This window comes from Alternaria novae-zelandiae, assembly GCF_023758075.1.
Source record: "Alternaria novae-zelandiae strain BMP 2774 chromosome Unknown scaffold_40, whole genome shotgun sequence".
Lineage (NCBI taxonomy): Eukaryota > Fungi > Ascomycota > Dothideomycetes > Pleosporales > Pleosporaceae > Alternaria > Alternaria novae-zelandiae.
In genome coordinates this window covers 43,087-67,597 of record NW_026057000.1, presented here as the reverse complement: position 1 = coordinate 67,597, position 24,511 = coordinate 43,087, and the positions used below count along the sequence as shown (strand labels likewise).

Genomic DNA, 24,511 nt, shown 5'->3' with positions numbered 1-24,511 from the left:
CGCAAACGGCGAGATGAGATTCGCAGGGAGACCGACTGGTAGCGTTGGAAGCATTGATCCAGAGTTAGTGGGTGGCTACAAAGGACCATTGCTATTCTGCGGTCTGCGATACCACCTCGACATGATATCCTTCCGGCACATAGTCGACGATCTGCGCTCGTATTGGTACGATGCCAGGATCGAGGCCGAGAGGCGGATACCAGGTCCCATAAAAGGCGTTCGTGTAAACTGCCTCGGCGACACTGTCATCAGCAAGCGACCAAATTACGAACCGATCAATACACTCCACCACACCTTCTTCGACACTGATCGCATCTTCAAGATCCCTGTAGGTGAGAAGATCGGTATCCCGTTAGAGGTACACCTTATCGAGCCAGCTGTACCGTGGAGGAATCGTCGTCTTTATGGCGACACGATTATCCCATACTCACTCAGTTTCGACGCGCGGATACTCAACCCGGCGCAGTGGCGGATGATAACAGGCTCGATTATGATCATCCGCAGAGACCTCAAGCCGCTTCATTGCGCCCATATAGACGCACTACGCGAGTACTGTCTCCGCGAAAGCTTCAGTTCCGCACAACTATCCAATCTGCCCGGGGGACCTCATAGCCCTAATCAAGACTTGACTCCATTTATCGACATCGTTCAGCAAGCAAGTTCACAGCAATTGCTGTCTCGTGCGTCGAAACAGGGCTTTGCAGACTTCTACCTCAACTTCATGCATAACGGTGGACACGCGAAGTATGGATTTATTACTTCTCCTTACATAGTCTAGGGACCTGGGTTAGATAGCTAGATTGTGTAGGTATTGACTATATTAGTCATGACGCATACTTGATGAAACAAATTTGACTTTACAGTCTACGAATCCGCAATCTATATTGTCCGCGAGTGTGCACCCATACACCGTTCTCTGACTGGACTCAAAGACTGACACACCCACTCGAGCTATCTTCTACAAAGATGCCACCGTAGATTTGTCCTTCACCGCGGAGTGGAATGTGCTCTTGATACCCATCAAACACCACCGTCTCAGTCTCAGTCGGCTTCTTCGCAATCCCAACTTGCAACTGCCCACCACCAGCATTACTATTAGGCGTAGCCTTCGTAACCGCCTTCAACGGCTTATCGCCCACAGAGTAATAAACCTTAATCGTACTAATCACCTCGTCAGCATACACCACCCACCACACCCCAGAACACTCAAAGTACTTACTCCCTAACATAATCCAACTGCACCCCAAAATTCTGCCACTCCCCCCTCACTATCCTCGTCTGAAACACAAACTCATTCTTCGCATTCTGCACCTTCCACATCTCCCTCTCTTTCTTCGTATCTAGCCCTGTCCCGCCATCGCCAACCAACACAACACCTCCGACGAACATAAACTGATTGCCGCTATAGTCACCCTTCTCATGCCACACGTTCATATACTCATGACTCAGATTCAACGGCCTGTGTTCATCCTGCCGGATACTCCAATGGAACGTCACAACGCCTTTATCCGAGGCATCAGCCCCGGCATCGTTAAGATCGTTTTTGAGAAGGAGGCCGGCGCGGCGGAACCCCGTTTGCAGGTTTTCGCCTGCGCGGAAGAGGGAGCCGGAGTCGATTGTTACTTCGATTGGTTTGTGCTGAAGCGGGTTGTCGAAGCGCGATGGAGGTGTGGTCTTGGGGAAGAGGAGAATTGATGACCAGGTGCGGTTTTCGCCTTTTACGTAGTCGGGGTTGTAGGGGGTGGAGCCGGTGGGTGTGTCGAAGGATTGGAGGGTTAGGTTTTTGGTGATGCGGCCGTCGAAGATTAGGGGGCATTTGATGTTGGACTTGGGAGCGTGGGGATAGGGATGGAGAGGAGGAAGAGGTGGTGCGGGTGCGGGTGCATGTGAAGGTGGAGGCGGAGGTGCAGGTGGATGCAATGGGGTTGCGAGGGCGACGCCCAGGAAGGGGAGGAGGTGGAGAAGCTGCATTTTTTGGACTGAGATTCCCAAGATACTGCCTATGCTCACGATGCACATCAGTACATTTTATAGGCATCATGGCAGATACGCGCTAGTGAGCCCTATGCATATTGGCTAATTAAGTAGAGCGGCAGAACACTATGGGCGAAGTTCTAGTGCAGCCACATTTACCGGAACACCATTCGCACCAGTCCGACGGACCTGGACGCCGGATTCTTTCGCATCCTGGAACGACCAACATCTTACTTCTCAAATACACTGGTTCTGCTTCTAGACGCGATTTAGAAGCTTCATGACGCGATGAACGCATTCACGCACTAGACCGCATACGGTGAAGAGACATCCCCATACTTCCATCGCCCTTCTTCCTCCATCCACTTGATCCAAAACCGCTCGAAACCCGCTCTAGAAGCTTTTTCAAGTAAGACGTCATTGTGCATCTCGAAAGCCTCGTCGAACTTGAGGGCTAGGTTCCACGGCTCCTTGCTGTCTAGGATCTCTTGAACTTGCCCACTACCGATGGAGTATAGATATGCCATCAGAGCCGCAATGTGAGCGACAAACAATGGCTTCTTGTCTTTCCTCGCGACGTAGACACTACCCAAGCTAGCCGCCCACTCAGAAGGGTTGAGTTGAGCGAAGCCGAAGTTCCAAGCATGGTTCAAGCCTTTGTAACCACCGCTACGGTTTCTCCAGGGTAGCGCTGGGGGAATAGTGCGAGCGAAAAGATCGATACCGAGTTTGGACGCGATCCACATGAGGAGATTCTCGTCCTTTTCGTAGAAGCCGTCGGTGACTTTGCAAGCCTCGAGTGTCGGACGATCACTGATCAGCCGATCACCGATGCAGTTGATGCGGACGCCAGGGATGTAGCCTTTTCTTTTGTCTCCAAGTTGGCGGAGTGATTTGTCGTACTCCATGTGCATCATGTCGATGATATGCCGTAAACTTGTCATGTCGAGATGTGCGCGATGGCCGACGAAGAGTATACTACCTTTGCAGCATCCTAGTAGCTCGGGCGCAATATTTCCCATGCTCTTGTTTCGGACGCCAGTCAGGCATAGTTGATCTGGTAAAGCTGGGCAGGCTTCAAGGCAGCCAAGCATGTGGATAGTATCGTGCGAGCGTTTCAAAACGCAGTTGTAGGATGAGTTCCCGCAGTTGACGAGTCCCTTGCTCTGGTCATCTGGCATCAGATGGTATTGCAGGGCAAACCCCTCATTGCCGGACTGAGACGTCATCCTCACCCATACCCATTCGGGCGCGGTCTTTCTGGCGTTGAAGAAGATGGCCTTGAACAGTCCAGGTTCAGGAGGGATCTGTGTCTTGTAATTTCGATAAGCCCGGCAGAGTAGTTGATGAACGGATTTGTCGTCCTGCAGACACTCTGTCGAGCAATAATAACTGCATTTGCATGTCGTGCACATGCATGTAGCTTTGCGGTGGCACATGCAGCAGAGGCGAGCAGACGGTCTCGAGACTTCATTCATGACGACGTTGTTAGTCAGGTATCAATATGGTGTAAGATTAAAATAAGAAGGAAGGATGAAAGGCTAGGAATGCTAGAACAAACGTATGCATCTGATCCGAGAACCGAAGGGAAATAGCGCGAAAGTGCGCCTAGCACCCACCAAGTGCTTTGACAATGGAAGCTTTCCCATGGAAGCAGCTCGATCTTAGCGAGACATTACAATCAATCTGCAGAGGTGAAAGTATTGAAGCCGTGCCAGGTAGTGCAGACAGCCCTGTGCATATGATCATAGCCGGTAGAGATTAGTCATCTTTCTCTTCACTTTTCCGGGTTGGGGCTGTTGCTCGTTGACGCCCCAGAATTTGAGGAAGGTGATCGGTTTCCAGGTCCACTGCGCTTCGTCGTTCAGAGCATTGTCCAGGATCCACGTGATGACAGCGGTGAATGCGACGACTCCGATGGCGCTGACCCAATAGACCCAGAATTCACTTCGGTTCTGAGAACGAGCATGAAAAGTTAGTAATCGTTCACTGACAATATGTTCATGGTGATCTTACCGGTGCGTAGTTGTCTTGCATACTGAACAAGCTGCTCGTGTACGCCAAGGGAATAAAGAGCAGGGCGAGAAGATTGAGTCGTTTCACGCGCTTGGCCTCCTCCAAGTTCTGACGATTACCCGCGATCGATGCCAGTCCAGTCATGGCTTGGATCAGATTATCGGCCCTTTCTTTAAGGATCTTGAGACGGAAGTAGACGTATTGGAAATCCTTCTCGCAGTCCTTCCACGTGTGCGCATGCAACCTGACGGACTTGTTGATCTGCCCATCTAGCGAATAGTCGAGACTGAGTAATGCATCTTCAAGATCGTCGCGATAGTTGCCGCACCGACGTGAAATAGTCTGCAAGCTCTTCCATTGACCCTGCTCTTCAACCCATGCGGTAGTTAGACGAAGCTCCAACGAAGGCAGCATTGCTTTGATGTAATCGACAAGCTGGAGGTAGTGCGCAGCGACTATCTTCTTGAGGAAGATTGCTGATGTATTGGGCGTAGCCCACTCGTCTTCGGAGAACAGATCAGAGTGTTGCTGGTAGTAGTGGAGGAGGTCGCGCAGCATTGACGTATGCGGATGTTGCGTCTTGCTATGTATTTGATGATGAGGGACGGGCGGGATGAAGTCAACATAGCCTTCCTGAAACGGCGTGTTTTGAAGTTCGTCGCGTACATTGGCGATTGGACGAAGTGTGTTGTCGTCGGGATCGACTTCTTTGGGCGGAGGACTTAGATGAAGCAGCTGGGGATCACACAATATGACCACTACGTAAATCAGCTAATGTCTATCAGACCTTCCCTTACTACCTTGGTCTCCGGGACTGGAATCGGGCTTCTAAGGCGGCAATATGCTTCCAGAGAATGGTCCCAGGATCGAGAGTGAAATTGACGTACCATCCCAGCCGCCGTTCTCGGTTTGGCGAGACCACCACCCGACTTTGCGACGTAGTATTCCGATCGTACTGTTCTCCTTCTGACGGGATGCTGTCATGCCCACATGCCGTCGCGTTCGCTCGCAGAAGAAATAGCGGTTCTCGAGCGCCTTGTTGAACTGTCGCAACTCGCAATACTGGAGCTGGAAAGCTTGCCGTGGGTCAAGCAAGCTAGGTTGGGGCAACGCATCGCTCACTGGTGTAAAGTCGTTACTCCAGACACATGTCCTCTCTTGCCGCTGGAAGAATGAAGGATCCATGAAAAAGTGACCGCCGACGGCTGCGACAAAATCAGGTGCCAGACCCTCCATGATATAAATGCGCCGACGGTTGTGGTTGTGCCCCGCGGATTCAAAGTGCTTAACAAGCTCTTTCTCGCCTCTGAATTCAGTCGTTGTGAAACCAGATGCCCCAGTAGGAGGAGCGTCTAAAAGCGCGACGAGCGCGTTGCCATATTTCAGTGGCTCATCCTTGTTGTTTGGATCGGCCTTCTTCAGGCCAGGATTGGACCCGCTCAAGGCCTCGATATAGTCGCGATATTTGCCTGCTCGACATTAACGACACCTGCAAATGGCACTTGGACAAAACATCGTCTACCATTAGCACAGAGCCACGATCCAATCGGTGGCTCTTCGCTTTTCAGCATGTTTGGGCTTGGGGTGACCGTCCTCGAAGTTGCAGCAACGGATGTTTTGGTAGCTTTTGGAGCCCCGGCGATAGTCGCCATCTCGACTGCGTTGACGCCGTTGTTGGCCATTAATGTAGATGTGCGTAGCGTGCCCGACATCAGGGCCCTGGAAATATATTGGCTCTTGAGCAGCTGGCGAGAAACGCGTAGATGCTAAGGGTTCGGAACGCGTCGTCGTGAATAAGACGGGATGAAGGAAGCGAGCCTTCGATTTTCCGAAGGGGCCGCGGCTCTGCATCGACGCGGAGCTTTTTCTGCATCAATTGGGGGCCAGAATTGCGCCACGTCATCCGTGCATTCACAAAGTTCCGCTTGTGGACGCATGCTCAAGTCTTGTGTCTGTATCGCAGGCACATTGAGGCTGTGAAACGCGGCCGGTGAGTATTGGGAGGCGGGGAAAACCTGAGGCAGCCTGGGTAGTTCGCGTCGCTCGCCGCTGCGCATCTTCAGGCGTCATCGAAGTCTCTTCCTGATACGCATTGCTAAAGTCATGACAATATTCGTGCAGCGACGCTGTGGCTTGTCGCAGTTAATTACGCAGTCGAGGCAGCACCTAGGACTAGACTAGGGTGGAATTGGAGAGGCTGGGGCTGGGGCAGGTCACGTGAGAGATTAGCGCGTCAATCTTGCGCGCTGTTCCCCGAACGCGTTCACTGCGAGTTGCAACGGCGAGAAGTCTACACATTTTGTCGCAATTTCATCACCACTCCACCACCGCAGCTTGAGAGCGCCGTAGGCATAGACCTACGTATGCATCGATGATTTGCACAGTCACGAGTTGGAGCGCAGGCTTTACCTTATCTTACCCCGCATGCATGCATGTGGCACGACCTGGAGCATGATGTCGACTCTGGCACGTTTGAGGCGACCGCCGTGATCCCACATGTCTCCCACTACTCTCTTGCCGCTTATACTTGGAGAGTCTTTCAGCCTTGCATCACGCAAAAAAATCGTAGTCGTGCCTGACCATCTGGGCACAGTACGACGAGTGCGCAAACATGAGGCTCCTCAACACGTATACCCTGACGCTCACGACGTTCATTGGTGAAACACCTGAGTACGTTATCCTCTCACACCGGTGGGAAGACGAGGAAATTCTCTTCGAGGATGTGATGAAGGTCCCTATCAGCGACACCAGCAACCCAGCCCGAGCCAAACGTGGGTTTCCTAAACTGCAGGGGACCTGCGCACTCGCGCTTAGGGACGGATTCGATTGGATTTGGATAGACAATTGCTGCATCGACAAATCCAGCTCTGCGGAGCTTCAAGAGGCGATCAACTCAATGTTTCGGTGGTATCAAGAGGCTCAGTTTTGTTACGCTTATCTGAGTGACGTTTCCAACGGACAGGCTGGATTGGATGTAGCATTCAAAGAGAGCTTGTGGTTTACCCGCGGTTGGACCTTACAGGAACTACTGGCACCGTGTAGCGTCGAATTCTACGCAGCCGACTGGACGTTCATCGGCTCCAAGGCATCGCGAGCCGAAGAAATCGCAACTATCACTGGGATCGCCCTTGCTGCTCTTCAGAATGTCTGGGCAGTTCAGAAAGACAGATATCTCGCTGCAGAGAAAATGTCATGGGCTGCGCATCGACGGGTCACTAAGTCCGAAGATATGGCTTATTGTCTGCTCGGTCTCTTCGATGCGAACATGCCATTACTTTACGGCGAAGGGGGACGTCGGGCATTTCGCAGGTTACAGCAAGTAGTCTTTGAGAGCGAACCTGACTATACGCTGTTCCTCTTCGCTACTCACGATAAAACTGATGCGGAAGGCCCTGGTGTGCCAGAGCATGCACCATTGCTCGCGTACTCAGCCAGGCAGTTCTGTAGGAGAACTCCATGTAAAGAGTGTGCGAAACAGCCAACGTGCCTTCCTGATTACATCGAATATTCTCGGATGGGCAGCGTCGTTGACGCACAGTGGAACGCACTCAACGACCCCTCCCTGAAGTTGGTCAAAAGCGGTGTGCAGTTGAAGGTGCCTCAGACTGGATACAAACCGGGCCTCCAGTATCTTCCATTGACCACCAACCGCTATTCAAGGAAGCCAAGTGGAAAAAAGGACGGATTGGTCGCACTTTTGCCTTTGACCCTGACAGGATACAAATTCCACCTCTTTGGGATCGTTCTCGAGCTGCTTCCGACATCCAATTACGCTCGCCTCAACACAGCCCCTATTATGGTAGATATGAGGAGCCTCAATAGTGATGCCTTTGATCCCAAAGCTCTCATAGTATCCGACGTTTTCCTCTCTCCAGTCGAGCACATGGGTCCCGACCGGGCGCTTGCCTGTTTCGAGTTCCACAGTTCTTCATTCATGGTATCATCTTGGGATAGCAATTACGTTCATGTCCCGAACGAGTGGAAACCTGAAAGCATCTTCACAATGGCCAGCACCGCGTCCCACGGCTTTGGTTTGATGATAAGGACGTCCAGTAGCTCTTCAAGAGTCTCTCCCGTAATTATACTGGGCGATTCCATAAAGGATATTCGACTGCTAGGCGTGGAAGTGCAAGGCGATGATGGCTCAACGTCGCGATTGGAATCAGAAGGGAGCAGCCTTGCAGATCGCATAATCATCCCCCTGGAATCAGCACAGGCTTGTATCAAGGTTACTCTTCGCCGTTTATGCACCACAACAACTGGCCACATCCTTGATCAAGTCGATGTGCGTGTCCGAATAGATGTGGAATACGTTGCAGACGATATGCACGGTATCGAACCTGGAAAGATGAACAAGGAGACGAAAGATAATGATGCGGACGAACTAGACTGAGACTGCATTCTACACACTTCTCTTTCGACTCAGATTGCTACGCATGCCATGTCGCACCGGGGCCGAGCCTGACCTACATCTATGCCAGCGCCATAACTCGAGCCAACGCACTAAGCTATATCTACGCATTCACTCCATTATCGCTTTCTTTACCACGCAACGAAAGATAGCCCGATTTTGGCATCACGCCACAAAGACAGCCTCTCAGGAATCTTTTGGACATACGAAAAACCCACCACCATACAGGCAGACCATCAGTGGGTACATCAAGACTACCGATATGCACAGTAATTCGCGCAGGCTGGTGCGGCTTTTACATTGGCATCGTCGCATTGATACCTATGGTGGCAGCAACTGCGGTCGGCGTTTCCTGGGTGGCCCAAGATGCCGACGCGTAAGCAGTCTTCGCATTTCCTGCCTTCTTGCTTATTGCGGCCATATGTGAGTGTATACATGCACTGAGCCTGGATGTCATTGACGACAAGTCAGCGAGACTCGTACTGATGGCAGTAGTGAGTAAAGTCGAGCTTTAAGGCTCATGAGCTCGATCGCTCTCATGAGAGACAATATCGCGGCGAGGCCCTTGTTGTTGAACTTATGATACACGATATAGCTCTAGATAGCCGTCCCTTGTAAATTTCGATTGTACACAACAATTAGTTTCCAATCTACCCAATCTGTCAAGCATCCACACCTCATCCATGAATGCCGCGTTCTCATTCTTCAACTTCCACCTCATCGTCATCATCGTCCTCTTCCCCTGCCTCGCATGCCTCGCATGTGAAGGTGCGCTGAGGAATAACCTTGAAACCTTGGCCACTTGCACGTGAGGTGCTGAAGCGCACCTGGGCAGCGCGGGAGGGTCCCAGGGTCCCCACCTGCCCTCTTCGTGATACGTCATCGGCTTTGCCCCGCTTTTGCTCGTCATTCCTCCAAATCGCCTTCCAGCGCGCCACCAGCCGAAACTGACACACGCGCAACCACTATACAAGGAAACGCTAAAAAGGTTTGCAGACTAGATTGAGATAAAAACGTTCAAAGTATGCAACCTAACGTTAACGTAGGCTCTACGGTGTTTTGACCCTTGGCCTCATTTGCCGTGCAACGATCAAAGCGGTAGGAGATTGGAGCGCATCGTCAACTTTGCCATCTTGTCTCCAGGCGCACAATTGCAGTGCGAGTTTGCGACCACACAGATTCGGCCGATCGTTCCGTCAAGCTCTCGAACATGCGCCCACTAGTACCCGTGGAAACGATCTCTTGAGTAATGGCAAACGCTATTAGCGCAATGTCGGAGACCAAATTATGTAAGAGGTGTCGAGAAGTTTTCCATGAAGGACCAGGAGAAGACCAAGACCAAGATCTCCAAAGACATCATAATAACAGCGAATCATTCTTTCAAGCAGTAGAACAAGGTTGTCACATATGCAATTGGACTTGGAGAGCTTATACTTGGTCCGGACGGTCTGGGCGACGCGCTTTCACGCCTCTTGGATATACAATGTACTATTGGAAGCCCTCCCTGGAAGCCTCAGGCGGTATACCTCCAGACCCGTTGAAGCTGGTTATCTTGGTTTACACTACAAAGGACACCTCTCAACGCGCGTTGACGTTTTTCTTACTGGATTCGAATGTCACAGGTAATATCCCTACGCATTATAAGTATCGCAACTGATAAGCTCAGAACGCCAGCCAAGCGCCATCCGTACTGAACTACATCCTGCGATAAAATCACAGGAAACGTTTTCTCTAATTCAGAAATGGATTGAGGAATGCTGTTCAGAGCATGCCGAATGCCCACCGCAAACAGGATGTAGGCCGTTGCCGTCCAGGCTCATTTGCGTCCGGCCCATTGGTACAAGCCGCGAAGTGATGGCGAATGTATGTCGCGGCGATTCATTGCCTGCAGGAACACCATACCTTACTCTTTCCCACTGTTGGGGTAACGTCAAGTTTCTCACAACTACCTGCGTGAATCTGCTTTCGTTCGAGACATCGCTGCCGGTGAACAAGCTTTCCAAGACATTCCAGGACGCCCTATACGCGACAGTGACTCTAGGCTTCCAGTACGTCTGGATCGATTCACTCTGCATTGTGCAAGATGATCCTGAAGATTGGGAGCGAGAATCGCTTCGAATGCATGATGTGTACAGGAACGCTAGCTGTAATATCTCTGCTTCTGGTTTCTCCGATGGACAAACAGGGTTTATGCTGCCCCAGCGTTGGAATCGAAATGTCCCCGTGCTTGTCACTAGCAAGACAGGAAAGCAGCATTATGTCATCCGTGATAACCCCTGGGAGGAGATGAAGAAAGGCCCCATCTTTTCTCGAGCCTGGACGTTACAAGAGCAATTACTTGTAAGCGCTTCTGTTATCACACATAAGTACCATTCACTAATCGGTAGGCTACCCGTACCGTTCACTTTAATGATGATCAAGTGTACTGGCAGTGCAAGACAACGGCTGCAAACGAGGTCTGGCCTAACGGTTGGCTAAACAACTTGTTGGATCACAATTTTCGAACCATGACCAACAGCACCTGGCGGTTCAGCCTCAACCGTTTTCGTAGCGGTAACGTTGGTGTCAACTTTATCAATCTATCTAAATGAACTAACACACTACAGACTTCGCTTTACAATAGCTGGTTTGACATCGTTGGAGACTATACACGCCGCCATCTTACGTATGCTGCAGACCGCATCCCTGCCTTTGCCGGTATCACGAAAGAGTACACGAAACATGCCAAAGACCAGTACGTATGTGGTTTGTGGGACGGATACCTTCATCGGGGAATACTGTGGGGAGTAGCCCGAGATGGTTACAGTGTATCGCAGGACTCTACCACAGTCACAGTCTTGCCGAGTTTACCAAGTTGGTCATGGATAGGACTGGGTAAGCCCGTTATCTGGACCCACTTCGCACGCATGGAAGCAGAGCATATATGTGACGTCGAACATTTCGATTACGAGGAAAGATCTCGACTACGACTTCGCGGCACTCCAATGCGATGCCCCAGCACGTTCAAAACCATTCGGATCATAATCGATACGGAATCTCAGTACTATCGGGGCTCGGGACCAGACGGAAGCGGCTTCACTTTCACCTTTTATCCTGATCAATGGTCCTTTCCGACCCCAAAGGAAGATAGCGTTGACAACGTCCAAGCCTCTGTCTCACGAAGGTTCGATCTTAGCAAGGAAAAAGAAGCAAGAAATTGGATAGAAAGCACTATCATCATGCCGATAATTTGTTCTGCCAGGCCAACATACCCTGGATGCACACGAGCTGGTCTCGTAGGGTGCCTTCTCTTACACGAGTTACCTGGGGACAAGCGTGGGGTCTACAGGCGGGTCGGGGTTGCAGAAGCTTTCAGAGATCTTGACTATAACGTGACCACTGAGATGCTCAAAACCCAGTTTTTGGCTTTGCCAAGAATTCTTGACCCCAAACTCTTCGAAGAGGTAGATGATCGCGGAAATTGTACGGTTACGGTTTTGTAGTGAGCTAGAGTTTTCAGAATTGTATTGAGAAGAACTCGTACTGCGCCAAGGGAACTCTCGGAAAGGCTATAGACCTGCGAAGAAGAAATGGGTATAATAAAGCAGCCGAATCTGTCAACTCCCCTCTACCGGTGTCCACCGAAAGCGTAATCACAAGATGTGTAGACTGTGAACGAAAGGGAACCCTCTACCGATGCGCCACGATAATCGACGAAAAGAGCACGTCACCCCAGATGGGCGCAATAATATCCAATCATCGCCAGCTGAAGCCAGGACGCTGTTCGAGCACGCGCCCAGATCACCCTTACTCCGCAGAACCAACTCGATCGCCATGCACCCTCATGAGATGATCTACCATCTTGTCCTTGCGCGGAAAAGCCCTTCTACCCTCCCGCTTGCTTCTGTCGCATCCATCGATTGGGCACCAAAAGCGCGCATTGCGCACGTCGTGTTTGGAGGCGTGGTGCCTTCGCAACTCGTGGCTTCGACCGAAGGTTGCGCCGTTGCAGGGTGCGATGTTGCAAATGTGCCTGCGGAATCGGTTTGGAGAAGACCTCGGCGTGATACCATCCATCAGTTGTCCGCTCATGAACGCATCGAGGTCAAGCGGTTGTGGGAGTTGCGCAACATGGGACGTGGTAGTGGGGTAATCGGGGAGCTCGTATGGTATGATATTTTGACACGGGTCGAAGGCTATGCTTTGTTAGTCAAACTACGACGTGCATGATTCTATGCAGTACTCACTTAAGCTGGAAGCGGGGAAGATGTCTTGAGGAGCGAGCCCAGCGGAAGGGCCACCTGGTAAAGCAAAGGCCGGGTCGATTTGGTCGTTGAAGTACCATGAAAGGTCAGAGTTGGAATTGTAGTCGACCATAACCGCGATGGTGTGTGAAATACTGGGTCTAAGGTATTCGCGATAATGGGCACTAGTCCTTTGTATGATCGATGCGGCTGAGGTGGGGCAACGTTGAGCTGTGCCCTACGACGTCATACTATAGAAGGGCGTCAACATCAAGGCTGTGCACAACATGTTGCAGGATTGGGAATTCAGGTATGAGATCTGTCGTAAGCGGGGAATAAGGTTCTCCGACAGCACCCTGCTCACGTGTGCGCTACAGGATGCGCCTTTGCAATGCAAGGTAGCTCGTTGTAAAGGAAATGACGACACGGCGAAGGTCAAAAGCTGTCACATTGCAAACGTAGTCTCGTTCATGAGTATCCTCGGTGCGCCAAAAACGGTCCTGCAATTCCGACGTCAATTCAGGCTACGCGACTATGAGAACCTCCGATTCACAGATCCGGTACATAGGATTCAGAGTGCAGGTCTCTCATGCGATTCCTGTTATAAGGAAATATCTTGAGATCCTTCTTTTCCCTGAAGACTGCTTTCGTACCAGCTAGTAACCGATCATTCTCTATGTATGGGTCTTGGGGATTGTCGCGGCCGTATATCGATATCAGGCCGGTTGATTCTCTCCACGACGAGGCCAGAGTGAACTTGGCTATTTCATTCGGGTAGATATTTTTCCTCGTTGGGGCTTCATCGTACAACTGTGTTCACCTCGTAAGTAAACGAGTTTCAAGCACGTTTCGATGCAAAGGACCATGGAACAGGAGCGCGTACAGCGGTATTGACACCAGCCCCTCCGCCAGTGCCAGAAGCTTCAGCGTTAGCACCGACTACTAGTCGATGTGGTCGGTTTGACGAAAGTACCACGGTGATCTTCTCGGTGTGTGCATTTTGTATCCAAATACAGTTCGGAACCATAGTGCGGAGAATGCCCTCACTATCGAGCGCAGTAGACGAGCGACGAGGGATCGAACTTCCCTTATAAATAACAGCTTGGGCCAAGAACTCCACGCCAGAAAGGCTGGGCCAACCAATGTCATGCATCTGAGCCCGAGCCAACGCATGCATAATCGCGCACCCAGAAAGACGCGTGCGTCGCTCACCGGTGTAGCCACCCAAATGCCACCCAATCGCATCGGTCCTCACCTCCAGGCAGATCATCATGTGTTTCAAGTCGGCGCATGGCACTTTCGACGTCTGGAGCGTAAACAAAGTTAGCGAAGTTGGAATATGTTTGTACATACAGAAAAACATTACGGTGGTGTCATGACATTAGTAGTCTCGTAGAGATGTAAACTTTGCAAGGCCTGTGTTAAGCCCAGGGACACCAAACGCGGGGTATGAATAAGTTGTTGCTAGATTGCGCCTCTTTATGCACGATGCGGCCGATGGCGGGCATGAGGCAGAGCTCACCACTGATCAACGTTCCAGTCCATCAAGCCCACCATAACCCAGCCCCCAAACATGCGCAGCGTAGTACCTGCCATAGTTCGCCATCCACACATGACGATAGTTTTTCATGGCCTCGCTCAAACGTTGGAGTAGCGCATCAGCCTTCTCCTGTTCTTCCACTGACGCCCGCGGAAAGAACTTGGCTCGCAGCACGTGATACCAGAAGGTCGTTTCGACAGTGGCCATCAGACCGAGACCAGCATAGACAGTGTAACGGACTGCTGGCTTGGCATCGCGGACCAGCTTGAAGAGGTTGAAGGATGGGAGCGATGGGTCCTCGGCTTGGTGGTCTGGTTTCGGTGTTGAAGGGACGTGGTCTTTGAGGGAAGTTACGGAGACGTGAAGGCGACGTTGGGTGTTGGTGACTGCGGCTGACGGTGTATAATGCAGATGAGCAGAGCACTGTATCGGAGAAGCGATGCGCATCGTCGTAGTCTTTGACATAATTCGTTGAGCCATTGGATCCTGGGGTACAAGCTGGAGTGGTTCACGTGACGCGGGGTTGATAAGGTGAAAGAGTTGACTCGATATGAAGATTCGCGACCTACCTGAGACTCACCAGTATGCAACCTATATACTCACCTTGTTGGCCTACTCATCTTCGCCTACGCACACCTGAGCTTGTCCAAGTCAGCGCGAAGTCATCGCGAGGCAGCCGCCAAGACAGTCGTGTTTGTTTTGGGCACAAGATTGCGAGATATTGGCGTTCGCATGTGCAATCTTAGAATTTGCGCAGGGGTATCGAAAACGGTGCGTCCGAGCGCCGTTGACGTCGACGGCCTGGTGAGGGAAATCCGTTCACGATGCCTGGGGAAAGAGTGAAGGATGTGCGCAGAGTGTAATGTCACATGTGCGTGCGGATCCGAGTGAGGTGTATGTGTGGGAGAAACAGGGAATGGGGTGGTGGAAAAGGCGGTGGCAGGCTTGCGGGCGGGGAGTGTGAGCTGGCAGGGACAGGTGGTTGAGTGGAGCGTGGTCCGCCTGCCGGCATAGTCAGGAACAACAAATCAGCCCTCGACGCGCCCGACTAGTGACCACCACGACGCTTCACTCCCTCGACGCTTGCTTTTCCTGCCACCGCTCTCTCCCTCCTATGTAGCTCCTACCCGCTCATAATTAATTCGAGCATGAGCGAGACCATCCACCACTCTGCGACGCATTTTTAACTCACCACGCTGCTCCCGCCGGCTCTGCACGACTTGTTTACGCGCACGGAGGGGTCGTACACATGGACTCGGCCGGCCTTGGTGCCATGCCAGGGCCTCGCTGCTGTTGTGGGAGCCATGACTGCGCTTTCCTCGCCCACAACGGAAGACTCTTAGAAGGATTGGAGAGGGATGTCTCCAAGGCTGCACAGCTGGGCCAGGTACGTCGCTCACTCCCGCATGTCGGCTCTTACTACCGCGCATGCCGCTAACCTTTGCCCTGCAGGCCCTGCTCGTCCGCCATGAGGCCTACGTCGCCGACTCGGAGCGCGAGCGGAAAGAGATGATCAACACCATCGAAGGGCTCGAAAAGGACAAGATCGAGCTCGAAGCCAAGAATGCGCAGACCATCAAGGCGAACCGCGACCTTCTCGACCAGCTCGAGCAGCTCAACAACGCCGTCGCCGAGTCAGACGCCCACATCCGCGCGCTGGAAGACACGCTGCGCTCCACCGAAGACGAGATCGACCGCCTCAGCTCCCTGGCCGCACGCACGCAGCTGCTCGAGCGCCAGCTGATCGACCTCGAGCGAGAGCAGTCGCAGATTCAGAGCAGCCTGGACGCCAAGATCGTCGACGAGCGCACCGCCATACAGCGGTGGAAGGTGGCCGAGCGGACTATAGGAGATCTCCAGGACCAGATCGACCGCATCGAGAAGGAGTCCCGCGCCGAGCGTCAGCGACACATGGAGGTCGTGGCCCGCATGGAGCGGAGGATGGTCGTCGAGGGCGAACTCCACACCGCTGCCGGCAGACTCAAGGCCAAAGCTGGGACTGACAAGGGCGGGCCCAACGTCGTCTCCCACTTTGTTAAGGACATTCTACTCGATAACGCGAACCTGCAACACGGCATACTGGAACTGCGCGAGCTACTGGGCAACTCCAACGAGGAGGTCGAACGCCTGCGAGACCAACTCAAGGTTCACCAGCCTGTCTCGACGTCACCCCGCCCCGATGAGGACGTCACGAGTCCGTCGCTGCAGAAGGAACTGGAAATGGAACAGGAAGCTTCGCTACAGCAGGAACTGCACATACATCACCATTACCACGGTCCGAAGGTCACCAGAAATGTGCCTAAGCCACCGGCGCAGCGACGGCCCAAGAAGAAGCGCTTCTCCCTCACTCCGACGCACTTCGATCCGCCTGCAACCCTCGATCGCTCATCCACGGCTACAATACTGGAACACACCGCGGTCACTGTGCCTAACTCGCACAGATGGTCTCAGGCATCGACCCTCACGCCGGGCTCTTTCGCAGGGTCACCCGTCTCGGACTCACACCGTGGCTCCATGTACGACCGTGTCTTCAGTGAGGCCTATGACTCTTCCCGGCCCACCAGCCCTCCCGATTCCATCGACTTCCAGTCTCCCATGTTCGGGCCCGTCAAATCGAACGACTACAGCTCCGATCCGGATGCGTTGCCGCCCATGCTGCGAAGGTCGTCTGGCACTCTTGAGGTCGCGAAGGGCGGAAACAAGCATCTGCGACGCAAGTCTCGCGGCCTCATGCCACCAAGCCTCTCGACAATGCGCAGCTCGAGCACGCCGATTGCCCTCACTGCTAAGAGCAGTCCTGCGACGGCCGTCATATCAGCTGTCAGCCCCGCCAACTCCTTCTCGGATGCCAGCTTTACGCTCTCGCCCTACCTCCAGCCGGAGCCACAGGCTGCTATCCCTGAGGAAAGCGAAGACTCCTCGCTATCGACCGCCGAGCCATCGCTGATGACGTCCAACGGCGAATTCGAGCCCGACGACCTCGTTTCGCCCATGACCGCCATGCGACCCGGATTACGCCGCCACGCCTCCCACGAATCCCTCATCTCGGTCTCCGGCATGGACATCCACACACTGCAGTCACGACCCTCACAACTCCTATACTCTAATGCAGCGCGATTCGCAACGCCCGGCAGTTCTGGCTCCGTCGGCCCCGAACTCACACCATGGACCGCCACCGCGCACGGCACGCTTTCGAACAAGACATCCCAGAGCAGCATGGCCAACCGCGACTTCCTCTACTCTAGCATCGCGAACCAGAAACGCGGACCCCGGAAGAGCGACGGTCCCCAGCCCTCCAGCGGCCCCGGTCTCACAAAGAAGGTCGGAGGTTGGGTGTTCGGCAAATGGGGCTCATCGCCTGCTCCCGTCACTTCGCCGACGGCCACCCGCGCGCCTTCGATCCTTAGCCAGGAAACGCAGTCCACGCAGGACACGCAGTCGAGTGAAGGCACCACGACCACGAATGCGGACGGCTCGAAGAAGAAGGATAAGCCCAAGCTGAGGCCGAGCGGCGTGAACCAGAACGGACCCATATGGGGCTTCTTTGATGAAGTTCCCGATGCGCCGGCGAAGGTCGTGGTCCAGGATTACGACGCGGATGCGCTTGGTGAGGCCTTGGCTGAGGCTTCATAGAACAGGACAGCGCGTGTGTATAAGAAGGCTCTTTACATATGGAAACATCTCTTACCATCTATCTCCTTGGTTCTTTTTGGTTCCGATAGATTGCATCACTGGCGTTTGGATTTCTTTTTGTCCAAAGACTTTGGATGTCGATATGCTTAACGAAGCGCATGAGCAAAGGAGGACATTTCCTTTTTGTTTGGATACTGGATAGACGAAGATACGAGCTGAAGATTGATACCCAATTATATTACCATGGCGACGTGGTATGCTTGCTGCTTACTCAGGGTCTCCCGATCACTTTCCTTTCCCATCCTCCACTCATCCTGCGATGCTTACATCCTTATTATAGATTATTTGCCTTGTCCAGGATCCAGTAATCCCAGCGGTGAACGATGGACAGTCATGCTTCCCGATGTGGCATCGGTCGCGACATCGGCTGGAGTAGTTTTCCTCTTATCGATTCGCATCGTGATCCTTCCTCGCCAGTAAGTAAGGGTGACCTTCTTTGGCCATCAAGCAAGGGTAAGGTCGGCGACCACCTACATTACCGCGACTTCCGTACTTACGCGCATCCTTCAGTCTGACACTGCGGAGGTACATGGCTACCGCTACAATTGCCATGACTCAATTTGGCTCTGAAGCAAGGGCGAGATTGACGTCATCGCGAGTTCCGCACTTACGCGCATCCTTCACCCTAACACTGCTCAGGTACACGGCTATCGCTACCACTCCCGTGATCCAATCGCGCTCTGCTCCTCAATGCAGTCGTTCCTAAAGCGAACATTAGTACCTACCCGCCCGCGCCGCTGGCTGCTCCCGCGGAATCTTGCTTCCGCAAGATCGATTTCGGGGGATCGTCTTCACCGCATCATATCGAGAAGCAAAGTGAGATGATGCCGCACGCGGCGGTCAGTAGATTCCATGGGTGGGTAGTGGAGGTCTCGCACACTATCCGCCCAATTCGCGTCAAAGAGCCGCGTTCTGCTTCCACGAAAAGGAAGATACTCATTGTATCGCATCGGGGAGCGAAGTGAGACGACGCGGCGGCCAGCGACTTTTGCCCCAGCTGTTCCTACCTCGCATAGAGGCGCGGTCTGCTACAGCGACCAGGGAACTCCATTATAGGATGCAATCCTTCGCGTATCCACAATATCTTACACAATCTCTCGGCCTCTCAAAGCGAGCACATGTTTGACCGCCTCGGGAGGTGGAGGGGAGGTTGTGGAGGTCTCGCACACTAGACTGTCCTGGGGATCATTTGGACCCAGTTTCGAGGACGGTCGTTCCTGAAGGATGGATAGAGTCGATGCCGGAGAAAATCGAGGGTAGTTATATACGTGAGCTGAACAGAGCTAGAGTCACTAATTCTGTAGTCCAAGCACACTTCGTGGACCCCGACTGCAAACAATGACCTTTCCGATTGCTAACTTGGAAACATCAAGCGACGACATATGTACGATTTGCTTCTACGACACTGGAGCCAGAATGCGATGCTTTCCGACGAACATCTACGGATACATCTCAACTCCAGTCGACGGCATCCGTGGAGACGAGATCCTCAGGCATCCCCGGTACAGGAGAGCAATCAGGAAAGGGCATGAAACAGCCAGGAAATTTGAACAATTGATCGGCTCTGTGGGCAGCAAGAAAAGCAAGATTTCCGTTTCGCCCCATGGTATTGTTGGAGGTCATCCATGGGGGCATCACGAATGGGCCACAAACAGAATCGCCTTCTTCGTCGAGACCAGGTTCGACTTTCCGACTTCTCTGACACCGGCGAGCATCGTGTCCTCTACGCAATGGCTGCACTTCGCTGGCCCATCATCGAATGCTGCGATCCAAGGTCTTTTGACTTCGGGCTTGCGCAGTATCACTATTCTATCGGGAATCTGTTTGTTCTCGTCCAAGGTCATGACCACGGCCACCAAAAACATGCCGATCATCGACTTCCAGAACGGGCAGTGCAACGGTGCTACACTCTACGAGCTGGAGTACATTGCCCGTAGTGCTCCAGCCATTGCAGATCTTGCTATCGCCTCCCGACCCGCGGCGGAGCGGACTGGTCATAATCGCGAAGACAAAGCCTGCCAGCCACCCCAGATTTGCTTGGACATACCCAGTTTCCATTACTACCAGACCATCGACGATCTATTGCGGTCTGGTCGTTGTGGATTCGCTGAGGCTCTGAATTGGCTCTGTGCCATTGAGACGCACCATCAGCAGATCTCGCATATCTTCTGTGGTTATCTCCACGTCGAGCTACTGCGAAGAGACCCGTCCGTCAAACCATGCGCCATCAGTGTCACACCGGGGAGTGAACGAATACTCTCGTGCATCCGCAAGTCGCTCATTATGCTTACGCTTCCATCGGTGCAACAAGCCGTCGTCGATCTCGGTGTCCATGAACCAGCCTGGACAAGGTTTATGCAGTTTGTGCCCGACGCGGAAAATCCAAAGGACTTCAAATCCCTCGGGCAAATGTTCTATGTGTACCAGGTGGTACGGCACGCTCTAGGGGATGAGTCAACACAACCAGACTTGTTGATTAGTGTCGAGGACAGCGCGGAGCGCGGCGTGTATTCACGCGCTCAAAAGCTTCTCAAAAGAATCCGAGACGCTACATCCTCAGCTTCGCCTGTACTACTAGAAACATACCTCTGTCCGCGTGTCTTTGTCGAGAACAACGCTCACGGGTCGGAGCTTTATGCCCATGACCCGTATCCAGCGTCAATCTACGAGAAATGCAACTCGGAGGGTAATGGACCATTTCTTAGCAGTTCAAGAACGCTCTTCAAGCTGGACTGTTCTGGTAGTCGCAGCGATGTTTCCTTTGATACTGATGGGACGCTGTTGGAGCTGGACACTTTGGAAGTAATTGAGAGATTGTATGGCGAGAGGGCGGCTACGCTGCTGCGGGAACTGGGTCAAGAGGTAGGCCTCTTTGACGGGCTGACGCAGCCTTAGATAGCTCTGAAAATAATGGCTTCGATGTCGTCGATCTTGCTGCGAGATGGAGGGAGACACACGTTTCACGCCTATCTACTTTACTGCTTCTTTCTGCTGTTGTGCTGCATGTTCTTCGGCATCTCAGATCGCTTTGAACGGCGGCAATTGGTTGGAGCTCGCGCTGACATGCGGCACAACGGGTGGTCATTCCAAATACTGCGGTGACTCTATTCCGAGCATTGCGACACGAACTGGTGGTTGTGCGCAGATGGAGCAGGACATCCGCGAGAAACCTACTCCGCATAGACCATACTCAGGCTGCTTGAAGAACTCTCGACGATCAACTCTGACTACGCCGCAGTGATGAGTAAGAGCTTGAGGTGTTCAGCGCGAGCCACCTACGTCATTGCGACTTCATTGCTTACGCGCATCGTTCACTCCAACACTGCTCAGGTGAATGACTATCGCGTCAACCAATCGCGGTCTACGTCTCGCTATCTCCGAATGCGGGGAAGTATCTGGTACATGTTTTTCCACTGGCTTTCGCTGAAGAGTAATCACTTTCTACTCGAACCTCTCTGTCTATCGCTGGAATGTTGACAGCAATGAAGCTCATCCCTAACAAGATACCAGGCTACGCGCTCGCATCAACCTTTGTCGCCCTCGGTGGTGTACTAAATGGGTAAGTCATGAATGCCTTCCATCTCTCGTCACATACATCGCGCATCTTGCCCAGCGCAGACGCGAACCAACCCACTAACATGCCACCAGATTCGACACAGGCTCCGTCGGCGCCGTCACCGAGATGCCATCCTTCACCCACACATTCGGCTACCTGTCACCCACTATGCGCGGCTTCACCGTCTCTCTAATCATGCTCTGCGGCGCCATCCCAGCAACAGTCGCCGGCCACCTTGCCGACCGCTTCGGTCGCCTCCGCATCATCATCGTCGGCGCAATCCTGTGCACCATTGGCTGTGTCCTCGAATGCGCTGCATTCCATCTCAGTCTCTTCCTCGTCGGCCGCGCATTGATGGGGATCGGTCAGGGCTTCGCGCTCACCAACATCGGTGTGTATATCTGTGAGATTGCGCCGAGTCGAAGTCGCGGTAAGTTCGTTTCGCTCCCGCAGTTTGGCGCTGCGCTGGGGGTTTGCGTTGGTTATTTCTCGTGCTATGGGAGTCTACACATCAATGGCAATATGTCATGGCGTCTTCCCTACATACTGCAAGCCGCACTGGCCACGATGTGGGCTGCTGGCTCGTTCTTCCTGCCCGAGAGTCCCCGCTGGCTTATCTTGCACGGGCAAAGAAGTCGAGCGATGCAGGAGCTCAGAAAACTGGACTTTGAAGCCGCGGAGGCGGAGAAGGACGTCCTGCGCCCCACGGAGAACGCCAGCCCGGAGGAGCAAGTCGACATACTGCAGGGCCTGCGCTTGATCTTCAAGAAGGAGTATCGATCGCAGACATGGCTCGCGGTGTTCATCCTGTCATTCGTTCAGTTGAGCGGCATCGACGGCGTGCTCTACGTATGTTGTGCCCCAACAACGTGAACTCACCTTTGCATGCTGATCAAATCTCGCAGTACGCCCCAACCATCTTCGCGCAAGCAGGAATACCATCGCAAACAGCCTCGTTCCTCGCCTCTGGCGTCTCCGCCATCCTCATGCTCGCCTTCAGCATTCCCGCCACCCTCCTCGCAGACAAATGGGGTCGTCGCACGTCCGCCATCTGCGGCGGCGTCATCCTCTCTGGCACCATGCTTCTGATCGGCTCGCTGTATGCCGCAAACGTCGTGCATTCTGATGGAGCTGCGCGATGGGTCGTTATTGTCTCGGTCTTCGTCTTCGCAATTGGATACGTCTCGACGTGGGCTATCGTGGGTAAGATCTATGCGTCTGAGATCCAGCCCACGCGGACGCGCGCGACGACGAATTCGATGGCCACGGGCGGTAGCTTTGTAAGTCGCGTCATTACCTTTTCCTTCACGGCCTTCGCTGGCATCGGTGTCGCCCGTTCTTTGCTGACCTCTTCCACGAACAGCTTGCGAATTGGCTCGTTGCGTTCGCGACTCCAATCTTTCTCGCGAAGTCGGCGTACGGCGCGTACTTCCTCTTCGGTGCGATTGCGCTTTTGACGCTCGTCGTGCTCGCAACGTGTATGCGCGAGACGCGGGGCTTGTCGCTTGAGGACATTCAGGTTTCGTTCGCGCAAGCTTCGTCGCGGTCGTTCGGGATTCCTCTAGGTTTGGTGCGAAGACGCGGATTCGGGACGTAGTTGCAAATGCAAGACGAGAGCGGAAGCAAGAAGAAACTAGAATTAAAAGAGATAAAAGTAACAGAACAAGTATACATAGATTATACTATAGTAAAGTAAATTACACTTATTTAGTATTATTAGTACTTTTAAGCCTATATATATCTATAAGTAGTAATCTATAGTAACTTAGAATAGAAGTATAAAAGCTAATTTAGTATCTTAAGTCTAATTTAGAGTTATCTTTATAGTAAAATAATATTAAAAGATATTAAAAAATATTAAAAAACTTTAAACTAGTCTCTTTTAGAACTACTAAATAATTTAAATATTAATTTAGAATATTATTTATTAGATATACTAGTTCTATAATATAGAAATAATATAGCTAAATAATATAGTATATAATTATAATTTAGATATATATTCTAAATACTTTTATTTATAGTATATAGTAGTATATATCTTTAATAAGATCTAATTATTAAAAGTAAGCTAATTAATTTAGTATATATTACTTTAGTAATATAGTTATTTTAGTTTATAGACTTTTATATAATTAACTATATAACTTTCTAGTTTATACTATAACTAGAAATAACTAGAAATAATATAATATATAGTAACTAGTATACTACTAATAGAACTAGCTATATTTATTCTTTATTACTTTATTAAGTATACTAGTATAGAAATATAAGTATAATATAGTTAAGTAATATAGTATATAATTATAATATAGATATATTTTCTAAATATTTTATTTTATAGTAGATAGTAGTATATCTTTTTTTAAAAGTTTTAGTAATTAAAACTAAGCTATAGAGTTTAAAGCTTTAAAGCTCTATAAGCTTAGATTATATAAAGAAAAAGAAATAAAAAAGTATATATTCTATATACTCTAATTCTAGAGACGTAGAGCTACTTAGAAAGATATTTAAAAGTTATATATATATCTTATTACTCTCTAGAAGCTTTATATAAAAGTAGAAAATAGAAAAAGCTATAACTATAAAGAAATAGTAATAAATATCTAAGAACTTAAGTATTTAAAGCTATTTCTAAAATAAAGCTATAAAGTAGAAAGATTGTAAAGTATAGTAGTTTATAGCTCTTAGTACTATATAGAATAACTTTAAATCTATTATATAATAGCTATTTTAAGATAGTAGAAAAGTTTTATATATATAATTATACTAAACTCTTTAGCTATAGTTATAAAAAGTAAAATTCTATACTTTTATCTTTTTTATCTTCTATATCTTTTATATATTCTATCTACTTATTAATATAGTAAGTATATTAATTATAAAAGCTTTTATTATCTCTAAGCTATATATAAGATATTCTATATTTACTATAACTAAGACTACTATAGTTATTACTAAGTATAAGCTAAGTAAGTTTAACTTTATAAACTATTTTATAAAGATCTACTAGTTTAAAAAAATAATACTTAAAGTATACTATTATACTAGGTTATTTTCTAGATTTAATATAGATAATATAGTATAATACTATA

At 51.0% G+C, this 24,511-nt stretch overlaps 7 protein-coding genes across 7 annotated transcripts; 5 read left to right on the top strand and 2 right to left on the bottom strand.

The window, feature by feature from the left end:
- Positions 1-1,215: 1,215 nt before the first annotated feature.
- J4E88_010786 (uncharacterized protein) lies at positions 1,216-2,019 on the bottom strand (the record flags this gene model as incomplete). Its single annotated transcript, XM_049404376.1, has 2 exons — positions 1,216-1,965; positions 2,011-2,019. The coding sequence occupies 2 exons, from the start codon at positions 2,017-2,019 to the stop codon at positions 1,216-1,218; spliced, it is 759 nt and encodes a 252-aa protein (XP_049249857.1).
- Positions 2,020-2,279: 260 nt separating this feature from the next.
- J4E88_010785 (uncharacterized protein) lies at positions 2,280-5,561 on the bottom strand (the record flags this gene model as incomplete). Its single annotated transcript, XM_049404375.1, has 5 exons — positions 2,280-3,281; positions 3,756-3,929; positions 3,991-4,748; positions 4,878-5,459; positions 5,513-5,561. 5 exons carry the CDS (start codon positions 5,559-5,561, stop codon positions 2,280-2,282), a joined length of 2,565 nt encoding a protein of 854 aa, XP_049249856.1.
- A 1,040-nt stretch (positions 5,562-6,601) lies between these two features.
- Positions 6,602-8,383, top strand: J4E88_010784 (uncharacterized protein; the record flags this gene model as incomplete). The annotated part of the gene is made up of 1 exon (XM_049404374.1): positions 6,602-8,383. The coding sequence occupies one exon, from the start codon at positions 6,602-6,604 to the stop codon at positions 8,381-8,383; it is 1,782 nt and encodes a 593-aa protein (XP_049249855.1).
- A 7,030-nt stretch (positions 8,384-15,413) lies between these two features.
- Positions 15,414-17,797, top strand: J4E88_010783 (uncharacterized protein; the record flags this gene model as incomplete). The annotated part of the gene is made up of 2 exons (XM_049404373.1): positions 15,414-15,551; positions 15,617-17,797. The coding sequence occupies 2 exons, from the start codon at positions 15,414-15,416 to the stop codon at positions 17,795-17,797; spliced, it is 2,319 nt and encodes a 772-aa protein (XP_049249854.1).
- Positions 17,798-19,460: 1,663 nt separating this feature from the next.
- J4E88_010782 (uncharacterized protein) lies at positions 19,461-20,752 on the top strand (the record flags this gene model as incomplete). Its single annotated transcript, XM_049404372.1, has 2 exons — positions 19,461-19,468; positions 19,513-20,752. The coding sequence occupies 2 exons, from the start codon at positions 19,461-19,463 to the stop codon at positions 20,750-20,752; spliced, it is 1,248 nt and encodes a 415-aa protein (XP_049249853.1).
- A 587-nt stretch (positions 20,753-21,339) lies between these two features.
- J4E88_010781 (uncharacterized protein) lies at positions 21,340-22,693 on the top strand (the record flags this gene model as incomplete). Its single annotated transcript, XM_049404371.1, has 3 exons — positions 21,340-21,416; positions 21,506-22,262; positions 22,319-22,693. Coding segments are annotated over 3 exons (1,209 nt in total), but the record flags the coding sequence as incomplete, so codon positions are not given.
- Positions 22,694-22,776: 83 nt separating this feature from the next.
- Positions 22,777-23,010, top strand: J4E88_010780 (uncharacterized protein; the record flags this gene model as incomplete). The annotated part of the gene is made up of 1 exon (XM_049404370.1): positions 22,777-23,010. A coding segment is annotated over one exon (234 nt), but the record flags the coding sequence as incomplete, so codon positions are not given.
- Positions 23,011-24,511: the final 1,501 nt, after the last annotated feature.